Raw genomic sequence first — 24,290 nt, forward strand, 5'->3', positions numbered from 1 at the left:
TAAAACAAGAGACTGAATCCCTACAGAAAAACAAAGAGCAGTTGTCAAAAGAGCTCCAAGAAACAAGAGAAGAGCTGAAAGAACTAAAAACAACATTTAGAAGACAAATAACAGAGATTAAAACAGAAATGCAGGAAGAACTCTCAGCCTTAAAATCAGAACTTCAAAAGAAAGATGAACTCATTGATAATATGAAGAACCAGCTTCTCCATTCATCATCGTCCAGAGACTCTCAGACTGAACCCCTCATCTGTGAAGAGACTCTTACTGAGATCCAGTCCTTACAGACAGTCGATGAGCTCCAGCCCCCAACAGACCCACAATCCATCAACACCACCTCACATGCACAGGCTCTTATCCTCATCGACTCAAATGGAAAATATCTAAAAGAAAAACTCTTATTTCCAAAACTCAAAGCACAGAAAATATGGTGCCCAAACACAAACAAAGCTCTTCAGATATTATCTGACAAAAACCTGAATGAATCCTACAAGCACATCATCATCCACACAGGGACAAATGACCTGCGAGCAACCAGAGGCAACGTGGCTCCTCTGCTGCGAGAAGTAGCCATCAGAGCCTCACAGCGCTTTCCTGAAGCTAAAATCACCCTGTCCACACTACTGCCACGCAGTGACGTGCCTTTCCACGTGATCCATGGAAACAATGTGGAACTCTCCAGAGCCTGTGCGCTAATTCCTAATGTTCACCTGGCCTACCATAAAGACATCGGGCCTCAACACATGTATGATTATGTACACCTCAACAAGACAGGAGTTCAGGCCTTTGCGAGAGTGCTGAAAGGATCAGCTCTGGGTTCATCAGGACACAACAGACCTTCACAGAAGCAAAGCAGCCCTTATCCACAGAGACACCTGCACCCTCCTACACACAACAGGCAGAATCCAGCAGTTCCAGCACAGCAGCAACAGAACTACACACAGAGACACCTTCACCCTCCTACATACAATAGACAGGACTCGACCCCAACAGCTCCATCACAGCAGCAGAGCTACGCAGCAGCCGTGCGGCAGACACCAGACCCTGCAGCCGCTGAACTCAGCCAGATCAAACACCTGCTCAACATCATCTGCTCCAAACTAGTGAAGCAAGAATAATACTGTATATACACACACACACACATTTTACTATATCTTATTTATATATTTTACTATATTTGTACTTTAAGTTCATCTATGAAATCGTTTAGAATTAGTTGTTGGAATATCCAAGGTTTGCGTTCTTCAACATTTGGAAACAAGTCTTCAGACCAAGACCTACTTAATAATATAAAAGACATAGATATAATCATATTTATTGAGACCTGGTGTCGGAGTAATGAGAACATACACTGTCCAAGAGGATACAGAGAGATCATTGTACCCTCAGTCAAACACTCCCAGATCAAATGTGGCCGTGATTCAGGTGGCATTCTTATATGGCACAAAGTTAATCTAAAACATCTGATTAAAGTCATCAAAACTGAAAATTCACTAATTTGGCTTGAATTAAAATCGATCCTGCCACAGAGTAACCTTTACCTATGTGCTGTATATATCCCACCCCATGACTCTCCTTATCATAAAGAAGACTGCTTCCAGCAGCTGCAGAGAGACGTCCTGCACTACCAGTCCAGAGGACACACTCTCATATGTGGAGATATAAATGCAAGGACAGGAAGAGAAATTGATTATATAAATATTGTAGATAATGATCACATATCTGAGAACATGTCTTACTCATCATCTGTCATTACTCCGAGAACCAGTTATGATAACATTATTAATGTAAACGGGAAAAAATTACTTAAACTTTGCAAAAGTCTAGGTTTATATATTATAAATGGTAGAACCAAAGGAGATTCTTTCGGTAGACCTACATATTGCTCCAAATTAGGAGCAAGCGTAGTTGATTATTCAATGACAGACATTGACCCGTATTTTATTAATGCCTTTACAGTTAGACCTCAATGCCCCATTTCTGACCATTGCCAAACAGTCCTCTACCTGAAGCAGTCATGTAACCAGCTCAATGTCCCTCCCCTTAATCAAGGAAAATTGTTCCCTTTAAAACCCAAACTCAGCTGGAGTCAGTCTGATGCAGAAATATTCAGAGAAAACATGTGCAGCTCTACAGTACACAAAATGATAAATCTCTTTATGTCCACAAATTACACACCAGATACTAGTGGAATAAACTCTGCAACATCCAATCTTAATAACATATTTCAAACTTTGACTACTATATCTAACATCAAACAACAATTCAAATTTGGAAAAAACAAACAAAAAAATATAAAGTACATTTGGTTTGATAATGAGTGCAAAAATCTCAGAAGAGACCTTCGCCAGATTGCTAATAAAAAGCATAAAGCACCAGCTGATCAAACCCTAAGACTTGCATATTCACAATGTTTAAAAAATTATAAAAAGTTGATTTGCAACAAAAGAAATCAATATTATGAGGATAAAATTAATGAAATTAATGAATCAATAGACCAAAACCATTTTTGGAATCTCTTTAAAAAATTTGAAAGACCCCAAATGGAAACATCACTGCAATGTGGCACGGTCTGGAAGAATTATTTTAAAAAATTATACCAACAGCCAGAACTCAACCAGCCTCAAACTAAAACCAAGAGTAGACTAGACGATTTAAAGAAGACAATTAAAGATTACCAAAACCCATTAGACACAATTATATCAACAACAGAAATATCAGAACACATTAAACATCTGAAACTGAAGAAGGCTTGTGGACAGGACAACATCAGTAATGAAATGCTAAAACTCAGCAGCCCTGACATAATTCGGGCTCTTGCCAAACTATTCAACCTGATCCTATCCTCTGGTGACATCCCTGAGACATGGTCTGAAGGACTGATTACACCTATACATAAAAACGGAGATAAATTCGACCCCAATAATTATCGTGGCATTTGTGTTGGCAACAACTTAGCAAAACTATTTTGCAATATTATTAACAACCGGATAGTGACATTCATCACAAAACATAACATCCTAAACAAATCACAAATTGGCTTCTTACCAAAACAACGGACATCTGACCATATTTACTCCCTTCATACTTTAATAAATAAAAACATAAAGAACAAACAAAGAAAGATTTTCTCTTGTTTTGTTGATTTTAAAAAAGCTTTCGATTCTATTTGGCATGACGGACTATTATACAAATTGTTGCAAATTGGCATTGGTGGAAAAGTATATAGCATTATAGAAGCCATGTATAAGAAAAGTAAATGCGCTGTAAAAGTTGGAAATATGAGAACAGAGTTTGTCCAGCAGAGTCGAGGGGTGCGGCAGGGTTGCAGCCTGAGCCCAACCCTGTTTAACATCTACATTAATGATCTGGCAGACATTCTAGACGGCTCCGACTGCATCCCCGGCCTCACTCTGCTTGACTCTAAAGTAAAGTGCCTGCTGTATGCAGATGACCTGGTGCTGCTGTCTCCCACAGCAGAGGGTCTCCAACACAGCCTGACTCTGTTGGAGCAGTACTGTGAGGAATGGGCACTGACGGTCAACCTGGACAAAACCAAAGTCATGGTGTTCCAGAAGAAGGCCAGATCTCAGGGACACAAATATCAATTCACATACAGAGGAGAAACTCTAGAGCATTGTAGCAGTTACTCATACCTGGGCATCCAGATCTCTGCCTCTGGGGGCTTCAATCTCGCTGTCAAGACCCTGAGCGAGAGGGCTCGCAGAGCATTCTATGCCATAAAATCACGCTTTGGCCAATTACAGTTACCAACTAAAACATGGATTAAATTATATCACGCTATTATCAAACCTATATTACTATATGGGAGTGAAATTTGGGCACCAGTATTAAAATTAGAAAATTGGAATAAAAGTTTAATTGAACGAACACAATTAGAATTTGCTAAAAACATATTACATATTCACAGAAACACGTCTAACATTGCCTGCAGGGCTGAACTGGGTTTAAACCCGCTAAATTTGGAGATTCAGAAACGAGCTGTTCAGTTCTGGCTGCACCTGCATCAGTCGGACCCCCAGTCTGTCCAATATAAAGCCCTTCTGGCTAATGAAAAACCTACAGTGTCTCATCCTCTAAACACACTGGTATCTGAGCTACTGAAACAAGCACAAACCGAACCCGTCCCCAAACAAAACCTTCACAAACAAATTGACAAAACATTAAAATATAACTATGATGAAAAACTGAAAACTGAATTCAACCTCCAGACTAAACTTAAATGTTATTCGGCCCTAAATAGAACCACACAGTTGGCAAATTATTTATCATTAAAACAATTAAAAGAAAAGCACATTCTTTCCAAATATCGCCTCTGTGATCATGACCTAGAAATAGAAAAAGGCAGACATAAAAAATCCTGGACTCCTAAGGAAAAGAGAATATGTAAACAGTGTGACACAAAGCAAATAGAGGATGAGACACACTTCCTTCTGTTCTGCCCCAAATACAGCACGACTAGAGAAATATTTTTCCCCCAATTTGAAACATTGATCAATTCATTTTTTAATTTAAATGACTCAGAAAAACTTTACTATATACTCGGAGAGGACGAATTGACATTTGAACTGGCTGCAAAATATGTATACACCCTACACACCATAAGAAACGGTTAATGTAAATTTGTGTCTTATTTAAATAATTTAAACTTTTTACTATTATTATTATTTTATTTATCAAATGTATTGTTTTTTTTTTGTGTCATTATATCTTATTTGTATTACTATTAATTATTATTTTCAATGGTTTTAATATGTTTCATATTTGAAATGCTTTGGCAATACTGTATTTAATGTCATGCCAATAAAGCAACTTGAACTGAACTGAACTGAACTGAGAGAGAGAGAGAGAGAGAGAGAGAGAGAGAGAGAGAGAGAGAGAGAGAGAGAGAGAGAGAGAGAGAGAGAGAGAGAGAGAGAGAGAGAGAGAGAGAGAGAGAGAGATAGACAGGGGGCTGAAATTGATCTGCTGGTAAATGCTGCAGCTTTATTCCTCTGAGGAAAAGCAGGAAGTGAAAACCTGCTGCTCTAATGGCAGTCGAGCACTTACACTAAAAACATTTCAGAAATAACACACAAACTCTACTCAGCGATGCTCTTGTTAGTCTTCTGGTCACAAAATGCACTTAAATGATTGGTATAAATGCTGACCCATACATGCAGAATTTAAACATCTAAATTAAACAAATTCAAATAGATTGTTATTGTTAATTGCCCCATCCCAACTCTATTTTTGTACCCCTACCCTAACCCTTTCCCCCTTGGCCCTTGAAACAGTGTGTGAAGAGGAAGGGCTTCAAATTTTACCCCTTAGAAACGGGACAGCACCAGCACATGTCATCAGATGTCATCGCAATCTCTTGCTTCATATGAGATCAGACGATCGTAGTTATTCCAGTTGCATTATTTTTTGGTATTTATCTTCAGGAAATCACTGAAAGCAATAATATCATGTTATTATTATAGCAGACACTGTAAAAAGGTCATTCCCAGCCACTAGACTTTTCTGACAGGGTATTCGAGTGTCACTGAGTGTCAGAATGTAAAAGTATGTTGTGGGACTGCTGTACAGGAGTTATTATTAGGAATTATAAATTCTGTTTTTTTATTTTGTTTTTTATGGCTTTTATGTTTTTTTTAAAGCATGACTGTAAATCATGCGGTTATTAATGTATTTTAAAACATGTGCTTGTTTGTTTTTAAAATTCATAATAATGACAAAAAATACTAATTTGTGCATTTCCTGACTTCCTGGTGCAGCCAAGCTGCCGTTCTAGCTGGTGTATTCTGGGAAATTTTCTTACCCCTTGGTTTCGAGTGTGGTCCTGAAAAATCTTCGTTTCAACCCCTTAACACTATGCCTTTAGGCTAAAAAGAATTACAACACCCCTACTCCTTCACGTGAACGCACAAAATGAAGGGTAAGGGCAAGGACTAAGGGGTAGAATTGAGATTAGGCCTCAGTTTCATTCATTTTGTTTATATTAACATTTACTTTTTTTCAATATAAAATAGTGACAAAAAAGCCTTAACATCTTGTGTTTGACAAATAAACAGATGTTCCTGAATGAATCAGCATTTCTGAACGATTCTGTTGAATGAATGATTCAATCACTCACTCAGTGTTTTCATTCTTTAACTAATCAGCTTTTCTGAATGTATCAGTTTAATCAGTTTAATGAGTAATGCAAACTTGCATGGTGGCGCAGAGCAAGAAGGTCACTGGTTCGATTCTCGGCTGGGTCAGTTAGCATTTCTGTGTGAAGTTTGCACATGAAGGGTGTGTACAGTGTTTTGTAGGTTGTAGGATGCTAGGCTACTAACATTGCTGTCACTCTAAAACAAGTTTTATTTATAGAAAAATTTACAAAGCATATGGAATAAATCACTGTCATAAATATTTTGAGCATAAATAAAATTCACGCATACGTTATATACATTATAAAATCATAAAGGAAAACGGAATGTACTCGTAATTTTACAAGGGTACAATTCCAAAATCTGCGATTAGAACAGACACAGATATTATAGTTAAGTGTTCAGTGATTCACTCATACTGCGCTCGCTGCCTGTAATGTTAACTTACATTATGCTAGCTCACTATCCTCGGCCCATCCTTTTTTTTGTAAAATGTCCAAGAAACACAGTGAAAATGGACCTCATTAAGTCTCATCCTTTATTACAGCTCATGACGGACATTTCTCAAAGAGGGAATAACAAAACTCTTACCTGATCGATGACTCTCGCCTGTGACAGTGGTGACGTAATTTTGACAGTGGAGTGTCGCTGTTGATTCGTACTCGTAATCAGGACTTTGTGTCCGTGGTAAAACAGTGTTTCGTGCTTGTAAAGTACACCCATCGTGAATTTATCAGTTATATACAAACAGACAAAGAAAATGTCGTAAGTGTGTCTGTTCTAATTGCAGATTTTGGAATTGTACCCTCGTAAAATTACGAGTACGTTCCGTTTTCCTTTACGATTTTATAATTACGGATGCATGAATTTTATTTACGCACGAAATATATATGACAGTGATTTTATTCCATAAAGCACTGCAGTTTTTGGATGTTCTGTGTTTGTCTAGAGATAATTAGTTTACTGAAATGTGTATATTCCATACAAGCTGAAGCTGATCGGTCAATTCTTGTCATGTGACTCACGGTGCACTCGCTTCACGCCATTAGTGCGGGCAAGACGTGCACCTACATTGGAATCAACAAACGTGCGTGAACTCTAGAACGTCAGTAATATGCAAATTTGACGTATGACGTAATCTAATGACATTTAGTGACTTTTTGGGCAGAGCCTAGCACCCTTTTATTGAAAATAGTTGGCAACATTGGCTTCGTCCCTGCCTTTGTCCTCGGCAGCCGTAGCTCGATCTACAAACTTTCGATTCAAGCTACAGATAGGGCCTCCGCCAAAGAAATCCTGTATTGTTACATTATTTTTTTTTTTTGTCAAATGATACTCATCAAATAAATACAATTCAAAATCATATTTATCTCCCTGGTCTTTCTGGTAGAACTATAAAGAAAAATCTTGTCCTGAAATACTTGGTATGGGATCGGAAAGAACATTACTGGTATCCCCCTTCCTACTATTGAGCAGTTTTGGTGCAGCTAACAACTAAATGTAGCTGTGACAGCAAGGAAAGGCACAGCCAATAACACTGTAGGACTCAAATAGAGAATGTTATTGAACCCTTTCTGCATATCTATATTCATAAGAGTTGACAGAGTGCGTTATTTTATTTTGGAGGGGATTAAATTATTGGTGGGGACAATTTAATAAATGTTGCTGGTATTTTCGCCCTTGCATTTAGCAGCTATTGGAATGCAGCTCACAGCTGGTTCATATTATACAACTTCTCAGTTTAAAACAAAACAATAAATCAGATATTATAAAAGGGACGATTCTGACTGGATGAGTGACTGTGAAACAACAGACATTAGCAGTATGTTTTGTTCCTTATTATTATTGTTTGTTCCTCTCTGCAGGGTGGAGAACACTGTTATTACCATGGGAAAGTGCGTGATGTTCCTAAGTCATATGTGGCGCTTTCGACTTGCCACGGATTACAGTAAGTCCCTCTGTTGATGAGCTTCATGTCTGAATGAACACACAAACACACACGAGTTCACCAACGCAGCCTGACGCCGCTTACTTACAATTGCCCACAGAAGTGTCTCTTTCAAAGACACATTCATAAATAAGCACATGTTAGCGGGCCAAAGCTGCGATTATCCCATTCAACAATTAGAGCTGTATAATTACGGCATGCTATTATCCTCCTCTCATATAACACACTGATAATCTCAGTCTGCTTGTGTGTACCGTTTTTCTCTCCTGCACCATTAATGTAATACTTATTGCATCACGTTTAGCCTTGTGCTCCATTATTGCAAATGTAATGTATTTGTTGTGTAGGATTTATGTTTGTATTGCTGGCGTACCTTCTATATGGCTGCAGTAAACGTATCTGCATGTCTCTATAGAGGCTTTCTCTCTCACACACACACCTCTCCGTGTGGCCCTCTGGGAAAGCTCAGTTCCTTCCGTCTGTATTTTTAGTGTGAGAAGGAGTCAGGTCAGATCCATCTCTCTCCCTCCCTCTCTCTCTCTCTCTCTCTCTCTCTCTCTCTCTCTCTCTCTCTCCCTCCCTCTCTCTCTCTCTCTCTCTCTCTCTCTCTCTCTCTCTCTCTCTCTCTCTCTCTCTCTCTCTCTCTGTATGTGAACGCAGAGTCAGGTCAAGATGTAACTCAGAAATGGAGCAGCACAATCTTTACATTCACACTCGTCACACTCAAATGTTTATTGTCTAAATATATTCTCTTTAATAAGACAATCACATCCGCACAGATTTGGGAGGAAATGCTTTTGTTGTTTTATGTATGTGTTGTTTTAGTAAAGGAATTATGCAAGTCAGATGTAGTGTCAGAAAAGGTCAACCTTATATAACTACAATGTGAAAATATCAATATACAAAAAAAAAGCAATACAATAATTTAACTGTTTTTTTAATATTTTGTGATTCATGTTTTTATTTTTTACCCGTTTCTTTATGGTTTTGAATTGCGTTATGGGGTCTTGATCTTTCTTCCTACAATTTTTAACATTTTTAGGTTGACTTTTACTTTGAATAGTTTCAGTAGTTTAATTGATATACTGTCTGGGTTGGTGTTACATTATGTATATTACGGTTGGTGGTATATTACGTCAGGGGTTTTCAGAGAGAGACATTGAGGAGTGCACTCGAGTAAATTATGATGACGATTTTTATGTCTTCACGAGTGAGTCAGATTAATGTTAGCTCCACATCTAACAATCTTGCAAATGTAGAGTTTATGCGTTCGAGTAAAACATATACAAATAAAATAGACCAGGTGCTTTTTAAAATGAATGACAGTGAAGGAAAGTAAAACCGATGAGCCGTCTGACAAAAATGAGCCCTTCTGAATCAAATCAGCAGGATGGCCTTCTGGATCTTTCACTAACTTTGAAGACACTACTGACTACGCTTACATGGACATCTGTAATCTAATTATTTGCTCTAATAGACAATAACATAATTAAGGTGTTAACGTGAAGTGCTTTCATGTAAGAGTTTCCTGTAATTTTGGGTGACTTTAACTGCAGTTCGGCAGTTTCACTTTCACCTATGAATATTTCATTCATGCCCCCGTGACAAACTGAGGTATTAGATGCAAATAAGGAATAAGGACTGGTGGAAGAGTGTTGTTTTAATGGAATTTAATAACGCACGCTTAATGGAAAGAAATTGAAAACATCCACATTTTGCAATGTGCGTGTCTAGGGTCCTTTACTGACAGCCGAGTGTGTGGATCTTGTCGGAAAATATGGTGAAAAGTCCTACATGACGGTAATAGTTTGCTTGTTTACTTCAATAATACCACTAATATACATACTCCACTTCTTAATTCCATTTCTGTTTATTTCAGTTATGACTTTAGTCGGATTAAGGTAATCAAAAATTGCTGTTTACATAGTAGACACTTAATCAGAGTATTTTCTTTATTGTATTAAAAATCTATTAAAGTATTAGTGTCCTTGTAAACATACTTAATGATCGACTTAACCCACCGTCAGGACTCTGCAAACATGACTTTCTGTATGTACGTACATCAAAAGCAAGTATGCCATGGCTCACACTTATTGACAATCGAGATGGGACGCGAGTGAAATTGGCCAAACTTGGTGGGTGTGTGTCCTAAAAGGTTAAAAACAGCTGTATTTCAGTACAAAAACCTTGTTGTTGACACTTTCTCAATTACTCCATGTCTGAAACATTGGCATTTCAAATTGTGCTTCGTTTAGGTGAGTGGGCTTGAAAACCACCTGTAGAAACTAGGGATGCTCTGTTCGATCAGCCGAAGATAATCACATTTCATGTCTTGATCAGTACTCACCAATCTGGCTGATCTCATAGACTGATCGCCGGTGTTTGTTTATGAGTTTACAAGTAGAGGAAGACAAGCGCTCAGCTACATACATAGCCTAAGCTGAAGTAAAATGAATTGTTTTCTGTAAAGCTGCTTTTGGCCATGACATGTTCACACCTAAACGGTTATAAGAGATGTGTTTAAGGTTTAATTTGCAGCATCCTTAATTTATTCTCTTAGGTAAGATCTTCCCTTAAGGTTCATACTTGAAGGGAAAGTGTGCTCAATGCATTGTAAAGCTTGAAGCATCAGAATCGGTACTTGGTATCAGCGATCATTATGACAAAGGATTATCTTACATCTTGTAAAAGGTGTAAAATATGTGCCTTTTAATTTCTGCTTGTGTTCTTAGGGACTGATTTAAGGCCTGTGCATGTTGAAAAATGCATCATGCCATTCCTTTTGGACAAACATTTGATTGGGAATGGTTTTATTTTTCAGCATAAAAGTGCACTGCTGGCACTTTGAAATCATATTTCTATGGAAAAACAGCTGATAACACACTCAAACTAAACGTTATGGAGACAGTATTGGATTACATGGGCAGACAGGAAAAAAAATCAAATAGCCTAAATCTAAAGAAGAACTTTGACAAGTGGAAGCTTTCCATACCACATTATTAAAGAAACCTTTAGGACAGTGTTGCACAGTGCCTCAGTGGTTGGCACTGTTGCCTCACAGCAAGAAGGTCGCTGATTCAAATCCCAGCTAGACCAGTAGGAATTTCTGTTTGGAGTTTGCATGTTCTCCTTGTGTTGTTGTGGGTTTCCTCCAGGTGTTCCGGTTTCTCCCATAGTCCAAACACATGCATTATAGGTGAATTAAATAAACTAAGTTGGCCGTAGAGTATGAGTGTGTGTGTGTGTCAATGGCTGTGTATGGGTGTTTCCCAATACTGGGTTGCAGCTGGAAGGGCATCCACTGCATAAAGCATAAGCTGGCGGTTCATTCCACTGTGGCAACCCCTGATTAATAAAGGAACTAAGCTAAAAGAAAAGAATGAAATCAATTCTGCGCAGCACCATGGCTAAGTTTTCAGAACTGTTGCCTCACAGCATGAAGGTCGCTGGTTCGAGTCCTGACTAGGCCAGTTGGCATTTCTGTGTAGTTTGCAAGTTCTCCCCTTTTCTGTGTGGGTTTACTCTGGGTGCTTTGGTTTCCCCCATAGTCCAAATACATGTGCTAAATTGGATTAACTAAATTGACCGTTGTGTATGAGTGTGTGTGTAAATGCGAGAATGTTTGGGTGTTTCCCAGTACTGGGTTGCAGCTGGAAGGGCATCTGCTGCGTAAAGCATATGCTGGAATAATTGGCGGTTAATTCCGCTGTGGTGAGCCCTGATAAATAAGGGACTAAGGCTAAGGCTAATGAATGAATTAAATTCAAATCTTTTGAACAGTGATGTAAATATGAATCTGTATACAAAATATTGCATATCACAATGGAAATGATAGTTTGTTATGTGTTATTATGAGAACAGTGTGTGTAGGTGCGCGAGGGAGGGAACGGTGCTGCTGATACTGCAGTTTAATGGTGTTTTATCTTAATGCCATATTGCAGGTCAGACAAACAGCGTTACGCTCATGAAACAGTCACGGGCTGCTGATGACAGTCTACAGCAGACACTTTTAAAGCCATTCATCGACTGAGAGCTGTTTTACCTCTTGCAGATCATTGACCTGAAGTCATTAGTGATGTAGTTATGCTGTTCTGGTATAGTACACATTTGGCTATTATAGCTGTTTCAGATCCTCCGTCTGTCTGTGTGTCTGCCTTGTTAGTGGCTTTCTTAAATTACTATCAGTGAGAACAGTGGTTGTTCTGGTGAACTTAAAATTTTTAGCTATCCAATGAAAATGCGTTCATGCAGTACAGTTGAAGTCAAAATTATTCACCCTGCTGTTAATTATTATTTTTTTATTATATTTCTCACATGATGTATAACAGAGCAAGCAATTTTTCATAGTATTTCCTATAATATTTTTCCTATACTATTTTTCTTTTGGAGAATGTCTTATTTGTTTTACTTCTGCTAGAATAAGTTTTTAATGAAAAAACAACATTTTAAGGTTAATATTATTAGCCCCCTTAAGCAATCATTTTTCGATTGCCTACAGAACAAAAAAATACTGTTATACAGTGACTTGCCTAATTACCCTAACTTGCCTAATTAAACTAGTTTAGCCTTAAAAGTGCAGTATGTAGGTTTGACACCCAGTGGCTGAACTATGTATTGCACCCCTGGTTGAAAGCACACGCAAGAGCAGGTTGCCAGATTGACGACAGTCACGACACCAACAAAGGCTGATTGAAATCTTGTTCTAAATAAAAGCACCGGCATGCTATAGAAGGAATATTCTACATATTAAAAAGAAGTTTTGCTCTAACCAACACCTGAAATGTATATATTAGAAACGGCTTCTATTTCTTGCACTTGAACAACAGAAAATTGACAATGATTACTATGCCGCCCTTAGTTACAATGCAAAGGCTGAGATCCTTTTCACAGATATTTATTGCACTTAACGACAAATGCCGACATCCACATCGTAGAACTGAATAAATAGGTACAAAAACAACATCAGACACAAATTGAGATTTAAACGTACAACCTTAAAGTCATTAATAAACAACAAAACATTCACATACCTATTTGCCTGCTTGTAAATAAGAGAGGAGGGGTACATCCTTAGATTTCTTGATTGGATGAGTTAAACCAAAGACTCTAGAATACACAAGACATGTCACTCTTATACTTTTAAATGGGGAAAAGTGTAACTGTCAATATGGCTAATGAAGCCCTGCCTTGTAGTACAGGAGCCAATTAGCGATCGCTATAGAATGACAAGTCTCCTGGGGAGGGGCTCGGACCAGACGTGAGTTTCTGCAGATTTTGTGTCATTTAACATTTAGAAGTAAAACTAAATAGATAGATGTTGTTTAATCTTACTGGCTGATCGTAAAATGAAATGTAATAGTAAGCTTGGCAAGTCGTTTTGGAGAAGTTGATGTTTCCCGATTCAGATAGAATGCCTGAGCATACTGCCAGAGAGGTGTTTCAAAGATGGCCGCAGAGTGAAATGACTTGCCCTAAAGAGACTTTGCTTAAACTCACAAAAGAAACATCCTTAAATCTTGCTGTTACTTCCCTGTTTCATTTTCATGCAAGAAAATAAATCAAAAAATAAATAGTATTTTTTTAGGCAAGATGAAAATGAAATGTGTCGTGGACGAAAATGAGTGGGGCAGGGTTGTCGCAGACTAACGTGAAGAGGATTGGGGAGTCGCGGAAGAAAGTGAACAGCGGATGGTGGAGGCGGGTGGTTAAGGAGGTGGATCGGTAAAATTTGGCACAAATTAAGCCCTGGTGTAAACCTACACATATTAGTGGTATGGCATGAACAATTAATAATGTTAAAGAGGTTTAATATGTATTAATTAGATTATAAACCTCATCATTTCAATGGAGTGCAGTAAGTGCACTATTCTGTGCTTCTGAATGGCTGTGTTTAAATTTCTGTCGTGTTTCGTCTGGTGCAAACAGCCAAACTGCTTATCGCTGCAAATCTCATCTTGTGTCGTGTTGTTAGCACAAGGGATTACAATGTAACCCACTCACCTAATGTTTACGTTTGTATTATTTATGTTATTTGCTAATTGATAACCTCATGTGGAACTCTGAATCTGCATCTCATTTTGGAGGCTGCTACTGTCCGCTACTGTCCGCAAAGGTCGCATTTTCGGTCGCAAACGCATGCTTTGAGAGCCTCCCTGACTGTATGAATGACACCAAGGCAACCCGGGGTGCTGGCATTGGAATATTACGGCATGTAACGCACAGTTTCAAAGCAGAATATCTGAATTCAGCATTTTTTCATATAAACAAGAATGTTCACTTAACATGTTGCTTGAATATCTGCAAACATATTATGGTGTTTTTATGCTTTAGAAGAGTCAAAAACGTACATACAGCACCTTTAAAATGTCACTTTAAGCTGAATACTAGTATCTTGAAAAATATCTAGTAAAATATTATTTACTTTCATCATGGCAAAGTTAAAAGAAAACAGTTATTAGAAATTAATTGTGAAAATTATTATATTTAGAAATGTGTTGAAAAAAATCTTCTTTCCATTAAACAGAAGTTGGGAAAAAACATGCAGGGTGCTAAAGATTCAGGAAGGTTAATAATTCTAGCTCCAACTGTATAGAAGAAGGCGCTCTGTATTTATGAATGCAGTCAGACTGAAGGTCATTGTATGATCCTCACAATACGCGCAGCGCTTTCAGGAGTCACCTTGAGTGTCTCTGCGCCGTCTGGAGGTTTTCTAAGAGTCACGGACTGATTGATCTTCGAGATAGACTCCATCAGAGCAGAGAATGATATCCTCTCAGCTTGTCTCAAGGCTAAAAGAGACACACACTCAGTTTCCATTACGCTTCATTAATTCCTCATCTATTGTCTTGCTGCACAATAAGTGTGAAAATTACCTGGATTTTAAGAGTCAGCACTGAAATAGATGGATGAATCTCATTAATGTGTGCTAAATGTTTGTGCACCATATTGTATTAAAAATGCATAGTAAACACTTTTATGTCCACAATGAAAACTGGATGTCCTTCACTGAATTGGCCGTGCAACATGATGAGGTTTATGTGCAACAATATTGAATACCTTGTTTGCAACTTTTATTGTATTTAGTAAGGCTACACAATTTTGGAAAAATCTGACATTGCGATATTTTGTTTTTCTGCGATACAGTGCATCTGGAAAGTATTGATAGCGCTTCTCTATTTCCACATTTTTTATGTTACAGCCTTATTCCAAAATGGATTAAATTCATTTATTTTTTCAAAATTCTACACACGATACCCCATAATGACAATGTGAAAAAAGAGTTTTTGAAATTGTTGCAAATGTATTAAAAATAAAAAACCCGAAGAATCACATGCGCATCAGTATTCACAGCCTTTGCTCAATACTTTGTTGATGCACCTTTGGCAGCAATTACAGTCTCAACTTTTTTTGAATATGATGCCACAAGCTTGGCACACCTGTCTTTGGGAATTTTTGCTAATTCCTCTTTGCAGTACCTCTCAAGCTCTATCAGGTTGGATGGGAAGCGACGGTGTACAGCCATTTTCAGATCTCTCCAGAGATGTTCAATAGGATTTAGGTTTAGGCTCTGGCTGGGCCACTCAAGGACATTCACCGAGTTGTTGTGAAGCCGCTCCATTGATATTTTGGTGGTGTGCTCGTACAATGTGTATAGCTCTGGGTTAAATACAATTTTATCGTACATTTTTTAAAGGAAGATGAAGGTGTAGGTTATATAGGTGGTTGTTAAATGAAAAGCTTTTCTATAAAAAAGTTGAAAAAACTCCTGCAAGTTCTGAAAGAGATCAAACCTCATATACATATAACATATTACTTTAGTAACGCAACTTGGGGGAGTAACTCAATATTGTAATGCACTACTTTAAAAAGGTAACTTTCCCCAACACTGCTGGTTAGATGCTCACCATCTCTTTTTCCCCCTCTCTTTAGTGGGATGTTCTTTGATGGGAATCACACCTACATGATCGAACCAGGAGGAGAAAATACCACAAGTGTAAGTACAGTGGATTCCTGTTTTGTTTCTTTGTTTTTACTGGCTTTTTACATCTCTACTTTGGTGTTATTCATTCATTTTCCTTCGGCTTAGTCCCTAATCGGCTTAGTCTCTGTCGCCACAGCATAATGAACCACCAATTATTCCAGTTTTATACAGCGGATGCCTTTCCAGCCACAACCCAATACTGGGAAACACCCATGCACTCTCACATTCACACACACACACACACTCACACACACACACACACACACACACACACACACACACACACACACACACACACACGCACACACACACACACACACACACACACACACACACACACACACACACACACACACACACACACACACACACTATGGCCAGTTGTTGTTTTTCCAATACACCTATAGCGCATGTCTTTGTACTGTGGGGAAAACCGGAGCCATTGAGCCCACCATGCTGCCCTACTTTGATGTCCATAGATGAAACTTGACAATGATTGTTTAAGACAAGAAGATGACCAGAGCAGTTTAACAGGGCTTTTCCTGCGCAGACAGGTAATATGTTAAATGATAAGTCCATCACACAGTCGATAGAGACACCTGACTCTGCAAAAGCACAGTTATTATCTGCTAATGGAAGAATCCAACATGAACAGTCACAGAGAATGAGCAAGGCGTATCTGTGAAAGGCGAGCTGAAGCTGCGTCACTGAGACACTGATGCTGAAGAAAAAGAATATATCAATTCTCAGCCACAGAATCATTCACAGAGGAACTTGCTAATGAAGGGATTTAGAGCTGCGATGAAGGTTAAAATGTTAAAGTTCTCTTATTAACGGGAGATGAAACCCGTTCAGTGACACATGAGGGAGCTTATGATCCGATCTGAGTTTGCTTTTATTCTGTCACAGTCTTATCCTTATTATGCCATCAGAAATAAGGAGATTTCAATATATAATGAACGAAACGTATATAATTTTGACCATATTTCTAAATATAATTAATTCAAATTTACTATTAGCAAATTAGTATTCGATAAATGCATACAGGGCACTGCATTAATGAGCATTCACCCCCTTTTGAAAATTGATATTATCAGTGGATGTAAACAATATGTTTTGGTGCGTTTTCAAAACAGTTTTACTAAACAATTATATTCATGAATCTGAAAGTGTGGTCAACTAACAGAAAATAGAAAGATAATACATTTAAATTTAGTGTTCTAAAAAAAAACTAAGTAGAAAAATTTATCTAAATTTAATATTTTATGGTTCTCTTGATTTTCCTCTTTATTAAAATGTTTTTAAATTATATTTTCTCATCACATATTAAACATTTTTGGACCGTTAGTTATTTTGTTACATTAGCTCCAGTTTTGGCTTTGGTACTGACTAATTTAATGCATATAAACAATTATATATTGTATAGCATACTATAGAAATTATTCATTTAAAAGAGAAATGTGTAAAGGGTGTACTCATTTATGCTGGGCACTGTCATATTTTATAATAATGTTAATGTATATACACACACGCACATTCATGCAGAAATATAATTTTTAAAAAGAGGGAAAGAAGATGCATTTGTTATTTCAACTAAAAAAAAATTCTTTAGACATCCCACTTATAAACTAACTAGATAGCTAAAATCATCAACATTATACTAATAAGCTCTCCAGTAAAAAAAAAAAAACATGCTGCTGGAATCTTTCTAAAGTCATTTTACCGCCCTGTAATATGGCTCAAAACTGATTTTTTTTTTTACTAGACTAATTTACATCCATAAATGTATAAAATATAATTTTAGATAAACATTTACATTTTTACATATTTATATTTACATATTTATAACTATAATGTAACTAATAGTAGATATGAACCAAAAAAAAAAACTGTTGTGGAAATTGGTACCAAGAAGTAATACATTATCAGAACAAACAAACATAGTTCAATTGAAAAAAAGAAACTAATACAGAGACAAATGTTACAGAACATTTATTAGACACAGAAGTCGAAACAGGACAAAAGGTAAAACAACAATACCTTTAAACAAGACAAGGATCAAAAATTGGGATGCAGTGACAGTCAAATAATTCGCTGAGCAGTGACTTTTGACGCTCATAAACAATCATAAAGTCCTCGTGCTGCAGGAATTAGGAGGTTTGCTAAAGGTGCCACTGTCATGCAGTGGGGGGTTTGCGTCTTTAATAATCTACAGCAGTTTGCATTCATTGAACAGTAAGACTGATTAATAGACACATATGAAACAGTCCCTTAAAAGTCTTCATTTTCGGGCTCAGCCCAAGTGAACTGTGCTCTGGCACACCTCTTACAACCGTGCCAGGACCAGCCAACTAAACCGTGCCTGAGCCCGATTCAGAACACTCACACTTCTTAAACGATCCAGGAAATGGGCATGGGCATGGTTCGGACAGCATAATGTGAGTGTGCCCTTAGTGCGTCGACACATGGCACTCTAGTGTTTACGGCAACCCGAGTTTGATTATCGCCTCAAGGTCCTATGCCAATCCTTCCCCTCTCTCCTCTCCCCACACTTTCCTGTATATACATTACTCTACTGTCCTATCAATTAAAGGTGAAAAAACATAAATTGAGTAGACAAGAAGAAACCGAAAGAAAATAAGGATTATTCGTTTTTTTGTTCACTCAACTTCAGGCATTCCAGTTCTGCCGACAAAAAATGTTCAGTTGGCACAAATTAAAAAGTTTTGTTACAGAGTAGTTCACCTCTCCAGAAAACTAATAATCTTCTGTTAACCCAACTAAATGGTTTTTGTATAACTGACAAATAATTTTAGGTCAGTGCAGCTGATGCTTTCAAAAGTTGAGTGAACAAGAAAAAGTGAAAGCAAATAAGGATTATGTTTTTGTTGTTGTTGTGGTTGTTGTACTGGCTTAATTTTTACAGTGTACCTACAGTTGAAACCAGAAGTTTGCATACTCTCTAAAAAAAGGATTTTTTTTTTTAAATGTCTGATGGTAAATCATAATAAATGTTTACTATTTTAGATCCATTAGGATTACCTACATGATTTACATTTGCTACATGCCAGAATAATGAGAGATTTTTTTATTCATTTCTAGAGAGTCAAAGGTTTACATACATTTCCTTGGTATTTTTTTAGCTTTGCTTTGAAACTGTATAACTTTGGTCAAATGCTTTGGGTATCCTTTCACAAGTTTCTCACAATAGTTTGAAGGATTTTTTGTCCATTCCTCCTGATAGAACTGGTGTAAGCCTTTTCAACTCTGCTCACAAATTTTCTATAGGACTGAGTTCAGGGCTTTGTGATGGCCACTCCAAAACATTCACTCTGTTGTCTATAAAGCACATTTTAACTAATTTGGTTAGGGTCATGGTCTAGGGTTTAGGGTCATGGTCTGTTTGAAAGACGCATTTGTGGCCAAGTTTTAATTTCCTGGATGATGTCTTGAGATGTTGCTTCAGTATTTCTACATAATGTTCTTTCTTCATGATGCCATCTATGCTGTGAAGTGGACCAGTCCCTCCTGCAGCAAAACAGCCACACAACATGATGCTGCCGCCCCCATACTTCACAGTTGGGATGGTGTTCCTAGGCTTGTAAGCTTTCCCCTTTGTTCTCCAAATGTAACACTGGTTATGGCCAAACAGTTCAATCTTAGTTCCATCAGACCACAGGACATGTTTTTTTTTTTTTTTTTTTGATGATTCTGGTTTGTTGATTTTCCCATGTTGTCACACAAGAAATCAGTGTGTTTGAGGTTTTCCTTAAATACTATTCTACAGTTGTGCCTCCAATTAACACAAATGTTGTCAATTAGCCAATCAGAAACTTCCAAAACTTGATACCATCTTCTGAGCTTTTTCAGAGGCATAATAATCTAATTGTGTGTAAACTTGACTTACAAGAAAAGTTATAACAATTTCTCAAAAAATCTCTCCCTCATTATTCTGCTCTTATGCATAACATAAACAAATTTGATAATCCTAACTTACCTAAAAGAGAAAAAGTTTAGTCACATAATATTTGACTTCTTTTTTTAAATGGTCATGTGTCTTTTTATACCCTGCATGTAAACTTCTGGTTTCAACTGTATATTGAGTCTAATATCACCGGTTACTAATTTCCCTCCTAGTTAGAAAGCAGTTCATTTTTTTTTCAGTCCTCAGTCACCCTTCTCTCTGTGCTGATGTGTGAAACGAGTTTCACCTTCTGCCTGTTCTCGTGTAATGCTTCATCTCATGAGCATCTCGCCCTTAGAAATGACTCAGTTTCTGCATGCTGATGGTTTTGTCATGTTTCATATCGTCAACCCTATAACCTTGCGTTTTGGCAACCTCAGCAACAGGGCCGTTTTCTGATCTGATTCATTCAGACGCATTCACAAAGCAGAGGGACAGTATCGTCCTGTTCACCATATGGCACATGCAACTGTCATCCGCCTCGCACTACAGCGGGGAAGATGAAAGCGTGTCCCTCTTTGGCCTCTGTGGTGTCTCTCACTGCTGGATGCTGCTCAAAGCTCACAGCACATGCAGAGTCTTTGCCTCTTAACACACCTAAAGTCAACAAGAAATCAAAGAGGATGCTTTAAATGCCATGTTCATGATTAAGGACATAACCATTGAACATGAACAGTGATTCGTTGGTTTACAAAGAAAGATGTTAATCATTGCGAATTTTTGTCAAAAAGTTTCAACTCGGAAATAACTATCCTGTTCAACTGATGTTGGTTTAAGATTTGAAACATTTAATAATTAATTAACAAACCATATATTTATATATGACCAAAAATTGCATTAATTTAAAAATATATAACAAATAACTACTATATTTAATAGAATAGTTTGTCAAATTTTGACACAGTGAAAAAAATAAACAATGATATAATTTATTAAATAATTATATATTTTTAGAATAATAATAATAATAATAATAATAATAAATGTAGGATTATAGACCATATTTAGTTTATTTATTTACACCTCCATTCAAAAAAATGTGACTTTAAATTTTAAAGGATTAAATGTAAACTTTTATAATGATAACGGAATATAATAAAATAATTTATAATTTTAAAATAATAATAATAATAATAATAATAATAATAATAATAATGATAATAATAATAAAAACAAATGTAGGGGCCATCACGGTGGTGCAGTGGGTAGCACTATTGCCTCACAGCAAGAAGCTAGCTGGTTCGAGCCTCGGCTGGTCAGTTGGCATTTCTATTATTACATACATAATTACATAATATTATTATGTATTATTGTGTAATTACATAAGTATTATTGCATAAAAATATTTATCAATTTATAATAATAAAGGATAATAATGGAATTCTAAAACTATTATTGATAAATATGAGTCAATATTTATGATTATATTTTGTAAGAGGAATAAGTACAATAATAATAATGATAATAATAATAACATATATAGGATTATAGACCATATTTCCACCTCCATTCATAAAATGTGTTTTTAAATTGTAAAAGTAAAATGTAAACTTTTTAATAATAAAGGATAATAATAAAAGGGTAAAATTATTATTAATAAATATAAGTCTATATTTATTATTACTATTATTATTAATAATAATAACAACAACAATAATAATAATAATAATAATAACAATAACAATAATAATAATAATAATAATAATAATAATAATAATAATAATAATAATAATAATAATAACAATGGAATTATAAAATTATGATGATTGTATCCTAAAAAAAATTATTGTGCCACAATTGTTTTCAGCACTGATGATAATAATTATATTAATCGCCATGAATTTCTGAAGTATAATTAATGCTGGAAATTCAGTTTCATCTTATTATCTTAATTCAGCTTTAATCATCACTGGAATAAATTATATTTCAAAATATAAATTTAAATAAGGAACATTTGTTTAATAATAATGAAGGATAATAATATATTAATATCTGTTATGCATTGAGATGCTTTTAATTGCCCAATTTTCATTTACATTCATTTACAAACATTTCAAAATTAAATAATAAATAAATTTAATTTTCCAATTAGCTTGACTAAATGGATTCGATTTCCACTTCTAGTTCCACTCAAACAGGAAATCAAACATTTTCTTCCACAATCATCATCATCATCCCCTACTAAAACGGGACTGTGTATTTTTAAAGGGAAAGTTGTTCCTTATTTTCTGTATTTTCCGCTCAGTGGACAGTCTTCTTTCTGATAGTGTTGGGGATGGGGGATCATCACAGGCTCCCCACCCCCTCAACATCCTTAACACACTTTCCAAAAAAAAAGAAAGTGTGCCATCCCCCAACCTGCTTTCTATTCATGATCTCGTCCCCAGGAGAACACACACACACACACACACACACACACACACACACACACACACCCTCCTCTGCTCAAATACAGAAAACCCCATCTTATTTTAAGCCAATACATCTGAGAGGCCATCTGGGTTATATGGCTAATCCTCCACAAAGTGCCGCCTCTCATACGTGCGTGTGTGTGTATTTGGGGGGTGGAGTGGAAAGGCCTTCATAGAAATGAGGTCTGTGTCTCCCTCGTCTTTCTTATCTAGCGCACTCAAATTCCCTGTTGGCTCTTAGTACAGGAGTGTGTCGGTCAGCTGGTATAGAGTATGGCAATAGCAATGGTGGCAGAGTGAGGGGTTTATTATCATCACAGTGAACTTAATGCATGCTTGTTATATGCTCAGCAGCGATTGTCGTCTAAATGTTGCAGCAGAAATGAAGGCATTATCCCAATTCTATTTCATAGCCCCTATGCCTTCCCCTTGGACCTTGAGTGTGAATGGGGCATGGATGAATGCATTTAAATTAGGGCTACACAATATTTGGTTTTCGCATCGATATCGCAGTGTGCGCATTTACAATAGTCACATCTGCAATGTCATGTTGGGATTATAATTAACCAGGAGAAAAAAATATTTTTGCGGCTTGCTCAAACTCCTTATTTAAAATGGGCTGAACAACACAACTCTTGAGATTTTTCAGAGACAACTTAATTGTTTTATGTTCAATACATTTAAATTTGTTACGGTAACTTGTTCGATTTGTGTTGAGACAACATGGATGAATTGTATGGAACCCTGCAGTTTTTACAGAGCAGTACACGTGAGTCATTGTGAATTTTGAACCGTGATCAAGGTTTTTACTTGGATGTGTTTTTAAAGCTGCAGTAGGTGATTTTCTTCAGACCTTTTTGTTTTTGTGCTGGTTAAAGGTCTCTTGACATTCCAATAGTAATGATTAAAGTAAATGATCTAAATGTGTTTATGTATTTTTATATTCTGGGAATAAAACAAAAACAAATTCATCCAATTAAATATTGGCAAGCCGATAATTCCCATAATTCTGATAAGTAGCCCAAACTGTCTGTCAGCAAATGCTTAATCAACAAACCCAGGACATTTTTGAGTATACTCAACTTAAATCGAGTCAAGTGAATTGGGTTGAAAGTTGAGTCAACTTAAAAATGAACTGAAGTTTGTTGCTTTCAAATTTTAAGTTGTCAACTACGTTTTTTTTTACAATACTGAAAAAAGTGTTCCTGCCTTAAATTTACAAGTCATTTCAACATGGATCAATTAAACAGTCTTAAAACTTCATTTAAACCTGATAAACCTACTACATTAGTATCAAAAACTTCATGATTTTTTTAATCACATCATTTTACAGTGAAATGTTGATAACATAAATGCATTTCAGTTTTTTTTATAGGCAGCTGACAGTCTTGTTATTTTTTAAGTAAATTTCATTTCTACACACAAAACTGCTTAGTGGATGTATTTTTATTTTCTCTGCAAACCCTAGAGATGTTGTGGCTGGAAGGAAATCCTCTGTGTAAAACATATGCTGGAATAGTTGGGGGTTCATTCCACTGTGGTGACACCTGATAAATAAGGGACTAACCGAAGGAAAATGAAGGAAACCTTGAAATGGTTGTGCAGGAAAATCCCAGTTGATCAGCAGTTTCTGAAATACTCAGAGCCTGACTGGCACCAATAAACATACCTTTTTCATAGTCACTTACATCACCTTTCTTCCACATTATGATGATTTAAACTTCAGAAGATAATCTTGAACGTCTGCGTGCCCATGACTGACTGAATACATTTGTGTTAACAAGCAGTTGAATTATTGTACCTAATAAAGTGTCCTGATATTATGAAA

General features: G+C 36.6%; 1 protein-coding gene across 6 annotated transcripts in view; it reads left to right on the forward strand.

Annotated features, from left to right (window-relative positions):
• Positions 1-24,290, forward strand: part of adam22 (ADAM metallopeptidase domain 22) — a 137,418-nt gene that overhangs the window by 51,219 nt on the left and 61,909 nt on the right. For all 6 annotated transcript variants that reach the window (XR_012392494.1, XR_012392493.1, XM_021467004.3 and 3 more), the window contains exons 5-6: positions 8,024-8,106; positions 16,036-16,099. Coding sequence is in view for 4 of the 6 variants with exons in the window: in XM_021467004.3 (XP_021322679.1) it covers positions 8,024-8,106; positions 16,036-16,099 (147 nt within the window). In the remaining 2 variants the exon portion in view is untranslated. The remainder of the gene's footprint in view (positions 1-8,023; positions 8,107-16,035; positions 16,100-24,290) is intronic.

Source organism: Danio rerio, chromosome 16 (assembly GCF_049306965.1).
Source record: "Danio rerio strain Tuebingen ecotype United States chromosome 16, GRCz12tu, whole genome shotgun sequence".
Taxonomy (NCBI): Eukaryota; Metazoa; Chordata; class Actinopteri; order Cypriniformes; family Danionidae; genus Danio; species Danio rerio.